The sequence below is a fragment of the Vipera berus genome (assembly GCF_964194415.1).
Source record: "Vipera berus genome assembly, chromosome: 1".
Lineage (NCBI taxonomy): Eukaryota > Metazoa > Chordata > Lepidosauria > Squamata > Viperidae > Vipera > Vipera berus.
Genome location: NC_138202.1, coordinates 191,927,911 through 191,940,469, shown reverse-complemented (window position 1 = coordinate 191,940,469; position 12,559 = coordinate 191,927,911). Strand labels below are relative to the sequence as shown.

Below are 12,559 nucleotides of genomic sequence, written 5' to 3'. Positions count from 1 at the left end.
CAGAATTGACTTGGGAGGCCGGTGTGTGGTGTAGTTGGTTCACATAGTGTGGTGGGATGGAGGGTTTGTTGTCACTGTGTGTTGGGGGGAGAGAGCACAGGGGGAGGCTCAGCTAATCTCAATGTACACATGTTGTACTTTGACAATAAAGGTTTATTATTATTATTATTATTAAATGCTGAATGGAAATGGCACCCCTATCCTGCCCCCTGACTTGCCTCACCTCACCCTGCAGGATGAGCCTCCTGCCCCACCGTCCCATCTGCCAGACTCCCTGGATCTCCCTCGATCATGCCCAGCCCCCACAGGGGTCCCTCCCCACGAGCAACATCGAGGTGGCCACACCCACCCCAGCCACACCCATGCAGTCTGCCATGGCCACTGCAGAAACGCCCACCCAGTGGGCCACGCCCACCCAGCACCCAATGATAAATAAGTGGGGTTTGGGTTGCAGTTTGGGCACTTGGTCTCTGAAAGGTTCGCCATCACTGCTTTAAGGAATTAAAGACAGCTGCTCTGTGAGCACACACAGACATCCCACATGCTCCAAATTTTTTGGCTTTGAAATTTTAGTGCTGTGCCTTTAGCATTAAAGATCTCACTAATCTCCCTTCTGTTGATGACTTAAGACTCACCCTAATGAGTCTATATCAGAGGTAGATTAACTGCAGCTCCCTCACTTCTGAGAATCCCCTACAAAGGTTTGAACCTGAGAACTTGTGGAGAGACAGCCTCAGCCAAATGGGGAGAACAAGCATTACTCAAGGTGCAAGACAGGCTCTAATCCTCCAAGCAATAAAACAATTTGCAGTCCTAAGATGCATGCCTGACTCTACCAGAAGAGAATTAAAGTCTGCTTACCATAAGTTGTATGTCTGGCGTGAATCATGGAATGCTATTATTTTACAAAGAGGCAGTAAAAATGATGTTTTCTACCAAAAAAGCACTGAATGTGTGCCAAGGACAGTATGCCCTTAATCATTGCTACTCAGCTATAGGCCACAGGACTGAAACTGTTCAACTGCATGCCTACCAACTGTACTGACTCTGCCCTTTGTGCCAAATCCAGAGGATTGCAACACATGGTGAGCAATTTGCAATTCTCCTCCTCTGTGAAGTCAGCTTAATTGTACATTCAGTGAATGCAAAACCACATGACAAATGTGCCTGTTTTTTTTTAAATCTGAGCTACTTGAATGTCTGTGCAAGTACATATGTAAGTATCTTCTCTCTCTCTCTCTCTCTTGGTGATGGTAGTGGCGATGGTGGAGGGGTGCCTTTGAGTCAGTGTTGACTCCTGGCAACTTCCTGGATTAGTCCCTGCATTTTTCTTGGCAAGATTCTAGAAGTGGCTTGGCCTTATCTTCTTCCAAAGGCTGAGAGTGTCAGGCCTATGTACCTAAGGTGAGACTAAAACCTGTGGTCTCCCAGTTTGTGCCTGATGCTTTAACCACTATATTAAACTGGTGCATCAGATTTGAACCCATGATCATTCCCATGACTGCTCCTTTCTTACACACACGCATGCACTTGAACTCAGGATATGATTTCACTTAAACCCTTGCCTCAGACAGCAAGAACTGCTTTTACAGTCCCCGTTATGGAGGATAAACAGAAACATTATCACATAGCAAACACCTAGTATTTATTAATAAATTAGTACACCAGAAGGCAACCGGTTTTCCCCCCTCAAAAAAAAAAAGTTCTCTCCTTCTATCCCCTCTCATCATGTTGCCATCTTGCAATATCGTCTCCTAAATAAGCATGATGGTAGATTGATTTATTCCTGGAGCACAGTAGATGCAAATATAGCAGAGCCAGGATTTTTCACAATGCAGCATTTTTAATAAAAAGTGAAGTGGGGATGGGGAAGAATTTCAAAGACCACATGAAGGCCTTGAAATAAACTTATTGGCCGCATCTGTATAAAAACCCACAAAAGGACAATTTTGAAGCACATATCAATAAATCTTATAGAATGAGAAATGTGGCACCACCAGGGTTCTCCTTTACTTTCCAGAGTCCAGCTCCAGGTGCTACTCCTAAGTGATTAAGCCTGTTGAGATCCTACAGGGGTAAGGCAACATCTCTGCCTTAAGTCAAGCAAACAGAATTACATTCAGCTGCAGGCCAAGATCTCATTGTCTGGAAGGCTGAAGAAGTTACAGTTGAAATGTTTCAGCATTCTAGTTCCAGAGAAGCACAAGTCACTTATCGTTATCTGTTTGTCCACGTGAAAACCATACAATAAATAGCTGTGCTAGTAAAATACCAGTGAATGTGCATCATTCAGCAGTAGTTTTTCTTAAAGTCACCTTGAGGAAAAGCAAATTTAACTAACCAGGAAAAGAGCAAAGAAGAAGAATTCGAAGTAATGAGAGGGCAAGAAAAATCAAATTGAAATTAAAGAAAAATCCAAGTGTCTTCTGAAAAGTTAAAAGGATTAAAATGCAAGTCCAAATCCAATAAGTAAATTATGAATTGTATAATCCATGGTTTTTAGGTGGCTACAATTACAGCTCTGAATGAAAATTAAAATGTAATAGAAGAGGGGAAAACAACATCTTTTAATTCAAACCATAACCATGAGAGCAAACTACTGTCAGAAGACAAAAAAGAGAAAGAAAACTTAAGAGGAAAATACTGGCCACGACTTTTACAAAATATCCTGCCCATGTCTTATCTTTAACATGTGCCAAGCGCATACAAGCAGCAGCCAGTGTGTAGGTGCAAAGGGCCTCTGGTGGCCCACGTCTAAAGCAGATCAGGCAGGTGGCTATAGACTGAATCCAGAAGAGTCTGGCTCGCTTCCTGGCTCTTGACACCGGCAATTTCAAAAAGCCTATCCAGCTTGTCCTCTGCCTGTGGAATCTCCTCAATAGCATGCAGTTCTTCGGGGTTTAGAAGGTGAAGCATGTCGTCAAAGATGGGCTGCAGGTCACAAGGATCCAGGCGCACCTGGCGCAGCACCGTATCTTTCTTTTCTAAGAAAAGAAGATAAATTGGCTGTTAATCACAGACTTGCAAGGAATGAATTGCCCCAAGCTGTGTTTCCGGTCACTAGGCTTGGCAGTCTTTTCAGTGCTGCTTTCTGGGCTCAGATGCTGAATTTAAACTGGCCTGTTTCCATAGTCTGCTTACAGACCGGCCTGTTTCCATAGTCCACGTCCCAGTCTGAGACCATCAGTGGGACAACTTTGGGGACAGGTCCTGCCACGAAAACATTGAACATCAACAATTAACACTAGTGTCTCCATGGGAGCGTCTGCATTGTGGAATAAATTGCCACCAGGATTGAACAACAACCCCCCTCCCTCCACCTTGTTCAGCATAAAATCTTTATCCTTGTCTTTTATAGCGTTTTATATTTTCTTACTTTGATAGCTTTTAGTAGAACTATAACTTTTGTGACATTTTGCAAGCTGCTCGGAATCATTAAAATTTGTGGGAGGGAGGATGGCTCAATGGCTCTCAACTCACCATGAATTGAGTGACTACCAACTCATAAGATTCTGTGTGCCCCAACTGTCTCACAACAGAAGGAAGCCTAAATGTGGAGTAATGAAATGAGAGGATCTGGGTCACTGAAGTCTGCTTTCCTTTATATTCAAAAGCTATGACACAACTGATTTTTTCACTCTGTTTTTCTTTTGTCATAGAATAAACCTTCAGTTTACTCTTTTACCGCTTGAGCTATGAGTCTGTTGCCCAGTGAGAAAGTAATAATACCCTACCATTGTGATCCACGCACAATATGACGTACACAGCAGATGAATGGTGATTGTGTATGGTTGCCAAATCAGCAGTAACAGCCCTCCCCCTTTTCCTTCTAGTATAGTTTAAGCCAGAAAGAATCAGTTGTACCGTAATAGATGAGTTGGGCTCAGGAGTCTCAGATACAGGTTATGTCCTTAAATGACCTAAGTGTGATCAGTATCACTTGAAAATAAGAGCACAATGGCCAAGTCTGTGCATGCAAGTACTCCTTGTTGAATCATCACTCATTCAGCCACCATTCGAAATTACAACAGCACTGTTTATTTATGATTATTCCTTGAGGTTGCAGCCCTCATAGTGTCCACTCAGTTGGATGATCACAATTTGAACACTAAGCCACCAGCTTGCAGTTATGTTAGTTGCAGTGTCCCATGTGATCACTACTGGTGATTGTTGCCATCTTCACTTCACAAAATCAATGGGTGAGCCAGCAGGATGTTACAAGTGGCAATTAAATGACCATGGGAGATGCTGCACTCACATGGGATTTGGCTAATGACAGCAACTGGGACAGCTACAACTGTCGTCTACATGGCCCCATAATGTCACGTTTTGCAACTATGTCTCTTAGTGATGGAGTTTCTGGTCCCAATTACCATTAAGTGAGGACCATCTGTAATAAACCACATTTTTAAATAAGGGATTGTTGAAGAAGCCATGAAATCACAGAACAACAGAGTTGGAAGGGACCTTGGAGGTCTTCTAGTCCAACTCCCTGCCCAAACATGAGTTCTGATACCATTTCAGACAAATGGTTGTCCAATCTCTTCTTAAAAACCTCCAGTGATGGAGCATCCACAACTTCTGAAGGCAAGTCCTTCCACTGAGTGTTCTGTCAGGAAATTTCTCCTTAGAGAAATTAGGTTGGTTCTTTCCTTGATTGGCTTCCATCCATTGCTTCTAATCCTGCCTTCAGGTGTTTTGGAGAATAGGTTGACCCCATCTTCTTTGTGGCAGCCCCTGAGATATTGCTATCACGTCACCCCTAGTCCTTCTTTTCACTAGATTAAAGGTAAAGGTTCCCCCGCACATGCGTGCTAGTTGTTTCCAACTCTAGGGGCCGGTGCTCATCTCCGTTTCAAAGCCGAAGAGCCAGCGCTTGTCCGAGGACATCTCCGTGATCATGTGGCTGGCATGACTAGATGCCAAAGGTGCACGGAACGCTGTTACCTTCCCACCGTAGTGGTCCCTATTTTTCTACTTGCATTTTTACGTGCTTTCGAACTGCTAGGTTGGCAGAAGCTGGGATGAGTAACAGGCGCTCACTCTGTTACGCGGCACTCGGGATTCGACCCACCAGACTGCCGACCTTCTGATCGACAAGCTCAGCGTCCTAACCCACTGAGCCACCGCATCCCTTTTCACTAGATTAGACATACCCAATTCTTGTAACCATTCTTCATATGTTTTAACCTCCAGTCCCCTAATAATCTTTGTTACTCTTCTCTGCACTCTTTCTAGAGTCTCAACATCTTTTTTTATATTGTTGTGACCAAATATACAAACTCTGTTTGTATGAATGATAAATGATAGTAAGCAGACTTGGGCAAAAAGCAATTTAAGCCAAAAGCAATTTCTAAATAATTTGGCAAATGTGCAGTCTAAGTTTTTGAAATATCTGTGCTGTAGTTTGGAGGATAAAACTGAAGTCTGCATTCTGAATATGCCCATCTGTTCCTTTTACATCTGGTTCTGAATGAAATTAAACAATGGCCCTGTGAACAACTGAGGTTTCATACTAGAAAAGATCAGTACCTTTGGTAATAAAAGAGCCTGTTCGGCTAAGAGCAGAACAACCGCTGGAGGTGGAATCGCAGCGAAGAAGAGGTTCGGACTCATCCACAAAGAAGCACTTGTTCTTCTCCAAGGGAGATGGTTCCACAGGGATTATGGTTGCCTCTGGCTTTGGATTTGGGTTGGGAGTGGGGCTGAGTAGTCCAGAATTTACCGGAAGATCCAACTTGTCAGCTTCAAGCTGAAACAGGAAGACATAATATGGAAGAAATTACATACTAGTGTTCTGAGACAAGTTGGGCCAATCCCCTTTCATTAGAACATGCAGGTCTCTTCAGAAAAGTATGAGATGACAATAGGATGGTTTTGCCAGGTCAAGAAACTTCCCACTTCACTATCCAAACAGTAAAGCTGAATGGTTTGAAATTATGAAATTAAAATTATGGACAAAGAGAAGTACTGCTCCATAGACTATGCTATAAAAAATTGAAATTCAATGCTAAAAAATGTAGTGATAGACACTACCTGGAAAACTTTGAAGGGAGCGTAAATAAATTCATAGTTAGATAAGGAAGGACAGTGTGATGTAGTAGTTAAGTTGTTGGACTGTGGAGACCTGGTTTATGTCTCCCTGTAACTACGGAAACCTCATGGGTGATTCTGACCGGTTATTTTCAACCCAACCCATTTCCCAGAGTTATTTCTATAGAGATAAGCAAATGGAAAGCAAACTATCATGACCTCCAATTAGGAAGAGGAATATAACTTTAACAAACAAACAAGGCTAGTGGTTATGGTGTCTAATACTGGAGACAATAGGCCTCTCTTTGCCAACCGCTGAAGAGCTAAAGAAGAGATGGCTACTGATTTCATACCCAATTTATGGGGTCACTGAAGCAACTAGGTTGCCACAAATGAAGCAGAATGGTTTTGTCTGGACAAATAGAGACATTTGACCTGGACCAATAAAACTTGTCTTAGGTTCTTATTTAAACTTTGACAAAGGAATCCCTCAGATTTTATCAACATAATATGCACAGTTAAATTTCACTAAGGTCTTTATATAATTGTTATTTTACTTTCACAAAAGTACCAGTGAACTCTGACAAATGCCATGCCCGGTCAAAATTAAAGACAGGCTGCTCCCTATTTTGAGGCCCTGTGAGCCCTTCCCAGTCACAATGCCAAAAGCCAGGTTGAGGGAAAACAGAAAAAAATGGTTATGTCAGCTCATATACTATACAACAAGCAAGACTGTTCTCCTAAGGCTGAATCCCTGAATTTTATTTTTTTAGAAATTAAATGTTTTTCCCCTTTCTTTCAAGTAGTTTATAAACAGGAGGTAGCCAGAAGTGTGTTGCACTAATGTGTTGTACCAGTCCCGCCAATATCTTTACACAAAATTTTATTGAGCAAACGACTAAACAAGCCATTGTATTACAGCTTTCTGCTTATTTTTATGATTATTCACAATGCTAAGTGTCCTGAAACACATAGCAGGGTTCCTTTGGATTCAGTTATAATTAATTAATACCCAAGAAAAGAGAAAAGAATAGCAGGTAGCTGCTTTAAAATGACCATTTCCCATGCACACATTTACCTCACCCCTTTCCTATTTTTGCACTAAGTGTCTATGGAGATTCTCAGTCAGACTCTTTAAAAGAATGCAAATGACCAGCTGTCTGCAAGGAATATAAATCCTTCCATTCCCCACCATCCAGTTGGAGCTGAAGAAGCTTCTTGGATGACGTCTTCAAAGAAAAACAAGAAAGTCCAGTTGCCTCCTGAAAAAGCACCTTTGGGACTTTTCATCTATTCTACTACCTTCTCTTATTGGTAGCATTATTATGATTATTATTACTCTGTTGTTTTGCAAGTACATTGAGAGCTTATGCACTGGAGACAAATTCCTTTGGTGTCTAATCACACTTCGCCAAATAAAATGCTGCCTACTCCACTGAAACATGATATTAATGTGTTTTTCTAATGAAACCCCTTTGCAAATCTGAAAGTGTTTGGGTGTGTGTGTGGGGGAATCTTCAAGTCGTAAAAGTATCTGAAAAGAATGATTTTCATGAATAACAGGAATAATAATAAAAGGACAATAGAACTCTAGTACATCAGTGAAAGAGCACTCTGAAAGAGCACAGTCTCTGGCATTCACAGATCCACTCTCAGACAACTATTTAATGTAATTCTTCACCAGAGTTTTGAAAGAAATATTATCTACCAAAGAATGCCATGTTTTATATATGTAGAGGGAGAAGAGGTGGGTAATGAGGAACAAAATATGAGCTGCGACTGATTTGCTGTTCCTAGAGTTGCAAAGGTTGCTTAGATCGAACAATGTCTTTGGAATCTTCTGTTCCTATCAGCCAAATTGCTCAGTGCTATTACACCAACAATCATCCTATGATCCTCAGAGTAGGATGCTGATTCACTCTGTGCCTTGTTTTCAGGAGGAGGAGGGAAAAGCAAGAGAGAGAGAGAGAGAGAGAGAGAGAGAGAGAGAGAGAGAGAGAGAGAGAGAGAGAGAGAGAGACAGAGAGAGAGAGACAGAGACAGACAGAGACAGAGACAGAGACAGAGAGACAGAGAGAGAGACAGAGAGAGAGAGAGAGAGAGAGAGAGAGGGGCTAGGGAAAGCAAGAGAACACACACAGACACAGACACACACACACACATACAGAGCTTTCATCCATCTAATTCAATTAACAATTTGCACAAAGCAGCATTCATATAAGAATGTCTGAAAACTCAAATGAACTCAACAGAGCACATGAATCTCCCACAAGCAAAAAGAGGAAAGCAAGAACTGATTTACTACACAATAAATGTTTGAACTGAGATGTTCGATAACCCCATGATCTCCTTTTGGGGGTGGACTCTTATGCACCCTTTGTTCTTGTATAAGACAATAACAGCTTGGTTTACAAACACCATAAAATATGGTGAGGGAATGAACTTTAGACTGAAGGATTTGCCTCTTTAAAATTCTACCTATCTGCACATGACTACAATGAGCGGTCTGGGCCACAGGGATTTATTCTGTTTTCTTTACCTTTTGAGGAGTTCTTCATAACTGATGCATATCTACTACCAAACCTTTCTACCATTCATTCTGGTGACAGTGATACAGTCTTGAACAGCCCCCTCCACTAGTTATGGCAATAAGAACAGGGGAGATTTTGTTAAGGGGCAAAGACCCTCCCTCGTTTTGCTAGTATGTTGATGTGATTTTTGGAGAGTTCTATCTATTCCCACTGTAATTTTCCTCTAAATATCACTGTTTCAGGAACAGACCTAGCTAGATCTAGCCTGTTCTTCCTCTCGTCCCCATTTTACAGAGAGATCTATGTGTGGACAGATACTCAGAGGGGCTGGGGAAAGATTCTTAGATCTATAATACCACTAAAGAGGGAGTAACCTTTTCCCAGGAATGCTCCATATGCAAATTTAGGTCCTCTGTCGCCTATAGTAGGCATTCCCCATATCTGTGAAGGCACTTTTTCTTCCTAGGGTGGGGCTGTTTCTGAACCTCCCCAGATGAAAATGAATGCAACAAAAAGCATTGGAAGGACATACTACCCTACCCATCTTCAAGGAGAAACTTCTTTTCAGGCCCTAGAGTTCCTCAGCTTTTTATTGTTGTTGTTGATGTTGTTTTGCAATATGAGTTTTAGTCTAGACTCTAGAGTAAGGAGGCAATACTGGCATGAACAGGAGAATCAAGGCTAACCCAGCTCTTGCTTCTTTCCATCCTAATTGCTAAAATTCAGGAAGGGCTTCATGCTCTTGATCAGTACAACATTCCTAGCTGCAGCATTCCTGATAAGTGAAGGCAAAAAAGACATTCAGGCTCAGAATCATCTGTGATCTTTTGCATATCATAAACGTGCAAAAAATCCCTTGTCACATGACAATATAAATCAAAATTCTAAACCTAAACTGATAACACAGAGATAAATTCAAAGGCAATAAAGGTTTCATAATCAGCAACAATCCTTATTGATAAAGAAAAACAATTCCTGCTACCATAAACAGGCTGGGTTGCATCTTTTTTAAAAGAAAAAGAAAAAGAAAAAAGAAGAAGAGCTATTTGATTCGAAAGTCAGGCCCCTTTTTCCCTGGGCAGAGAAACATAGCTGCAGCAATTCTGAAGTATCAACATTTTCCTCTACCCAGAAAACAACAAGCATTCTGTACAGGAAGACCGAAGACGGGTGTTAGATGAGATTGAAGCAAGACAAGGGTGGGGGTTGGGAGAAGCTAGATGAGGTCATGGGAGGCCAAAAGAGGAAGGGCAGGGACAAAAAGGATAACAGATAGTATTACTTAGAGACACTCAAAGCAATTACTTCCATTAGTACTAATAAAACCTTTTCATGAACCCACACAAACTACCTCATCTAATTGTTGTTGTCTCTTCTAGACAGTAATTTATGCTAAATCATTGCCAGCTCTTTATAAAAAAGACACTTTCCCAGGACCCATAGATGTACACTGGTGGTTCTTTCCTTGAAACAGCCATAAAAAATGTCTAATTCTGAATACCAGAGCTAATATACAGCTGCCTCCAATAAGACACAAGAAGTTGCAACGGAAGACAATCGAGTGATCATGCATGCATTTGATGTGGTTATCATTACATTAGTTTCAACAGGAAGCAAAGGTTCCCAAAGTAGCATTATCAAGAATAAAAATGATCTTGCAATTTAATTATTTCTCCATAAGACAATTTTTGTCTCCCTAAAACACTAAGGTAGGGGTAGGCAACCTAGCAACTGCTAGCTGCTTTAGATTATAATTTCCAAGGCCCTCAATGCTGACCCTACTAGTCGCTCTGAAAGTTGAAAGTTGAGTAAATAATATAGGAGAAATAATACTAAGTACAATATTTCCAAAGTACATTAAACTACTAATGGCAGTAACAAATATTCCAACTCTTCCATCAAATGTCATCACAACTAATTTATAACTAACTCAAAACAGGATGTATACAATAAGAACTAGTTCTAACTTAACCATTTAGCCAATTTAAAGAGATTATGTTTGGAATGTGCATAACTCAAAGTTACCACATATACAGTACTCACCAGAAGAAAAAACACAGTCAGTAGTGATGGCTTGGGAAATTGAAACATTGCAATAAATACAATGTTCTCGAAAACACTACTACCGGTATTCAATGGCACCTATGGGATGCAGATCAAGAGGGGCAAATGACAAAAGTAGTGTCATATTAAGGCAACATAAGCTTTGCCAATTTTCTGTAGGTGTTGTGACATTAGTATGCACATACAAAAGGAGTGGATCTTGCACTGTGATGCAACTTCTGATGAGCGCACTTGATCCTGCCCACACCTCTACCTTTCATGATAGTCCAACATGAAACCTTATTTTGGTGGTTACATTTTTCCCATTCTATACTGGACATGGAGCCTAAAGATCTGCTCTTGAATGAAGGGGGAGGGAGACAGATGGAAGGCACAAACGAACTACTTCAATGATAAAGCCTATCTAGTATCCCAAATTGATATTACAGTAACAGCTTTCCTGTATCTGAATCTTCAAAATGTGTGTCATGAGAGTGATAACTCAGGAAATGCAAGCAGACCTGGGAAGATACTTTTATGTTCTAAAAAGCTGGTATCAAGCTGATCTCTCAAACCATTAATGCCTCTCAGTTTCAGTGGGATTCATTTTATTTCAGGCTGACCATTATGCATCTGATATTATTATTTTTTTATTCCATTTATATCCCGCCCTTCTCCGAAGACTCAGGGCGGCTTACAAGCTTAGCAGTAGCCTTCATTCTATGTATATGCCTGCTTATTAGGGCTTTCATACACCCCCCAAGCGGCATTATTACAAAGTCAGCTTAATTGCCCCCAACAATCTGGGTCCTCATTTTACCTACCTTGGAAGGATGGAAGGCTGAGTCAACCTTGAGCCTGGTGGGATGCGAACCTGCACTGATTGCAGGCAGCTGGTGTTACTTAAGGAGGCATTAGCCCACTGCTCCACCAAGGCTCCTAAATAGGTCTTTGGTCCTATCGTGTCTGAATTGTGACTTATTAAAAAAAATAAGAATATCAAAATATGATTTAGTCTATTTTTAAAATGAATAATTGAACAAATGGCAATTTTTGTTTACAGAGGACTATGTCTGTCTAATGGAGATGCAATGGATCTCACTGCACGCTGAAAGTAGGAGGTTGGTCATGCAGCATATTTGGCTGCTTGAAAGCAATAAAATAAAAAGGTAAAGGTAAAGGTTCCCCTGCAGTTGCGTGCTAGTCGTTTCCGACTCTAGGGGCCGGTGCTCATCTCCGTTTCAAAGCCGAAGAGCCAGCGCTTGTCCGAGGACGTCTCCGTGGTCATGTGGCCGGCATGACTAGATGCCAAAGGCGCACGGAACGCTGTTACCTTCCCACCGTAGTGGTCCCTATTTTTCTACTTGCATTTTTACGTGCTTTCGAACTGCTAGGTGGGCAGAAGCTGGGACGAGTAACAGGCGCTCACTCTGTTACGGGGCACTCGGGATTTGATCCACCAAACTGCCGACCTTCTGATCGACAAGCTCAGTGTCCTAACCCACTGAGCCAATTAATATTAATATTAATATTAATATTTATGTCTGCACTGTGGGACACAATAGATAGCAAAATATATAAATACTAGGATTGTGCAGAAATCTGGATTCAGCAGGAAAATGTGATGCTAATTCAACCTGTTCCCCCAGGTTTTAAACAAAAAAATATAGCTATTTTGCATATAAAAGGTCACAGATGTGGTCCCATAACAGTTTTCTCTACTACTTCTGTTCTGTACTAAGAATAGAGAAGGTCTTAATTCTCAAACAGACCTAGTTTGCTACTTTCTAACGTCCAGGATGTAAAACCTTTTTCTCTAAAGGCTAACAAGTATTATCACTTAACAAAAATCAATGAATTCAGAATCAAAATCTCACATTAGTTCCAAATTTATTAATTAATTATCCAATCAATTAACATTTATGCAAAAACTAATCCTACCACATCCAATT

The 12,559-nt window shown here is 41.1% G+C and overlaps 1 protein-coding gene across 1 annotated transcript in view; it reads right to left on the bottom strand.

Annotated features, from left to right (window-relative positions):
• Positions 1-1,643: 1,643 nt before the first annotated feature.
• TNFRSF21 (TNF receptor superfamily member 21) overlaps positions 1,644-12,559 on the bottom strand; it is a 42,365-nt gene continuing 31,449 nt past the window's right edge. Inside the window, exons 5-6 of the mRNA XM_081327359.1 lie at positions 5,533-5,752; positions 1,644-2,984 (exon numbers count right to left, since the gene is read on the bottom strand). Coding sequence (XP_081183485.1) covers positions 2,755-2,984; positions 5,533-5,752 — 450 coding nt within the window. The 3' untranslated portion in view covers positions 1,644-2,754. The remainder of the gene's footprint in view (positions 2,985-5,532; positions 5,753-12,559) is intronic.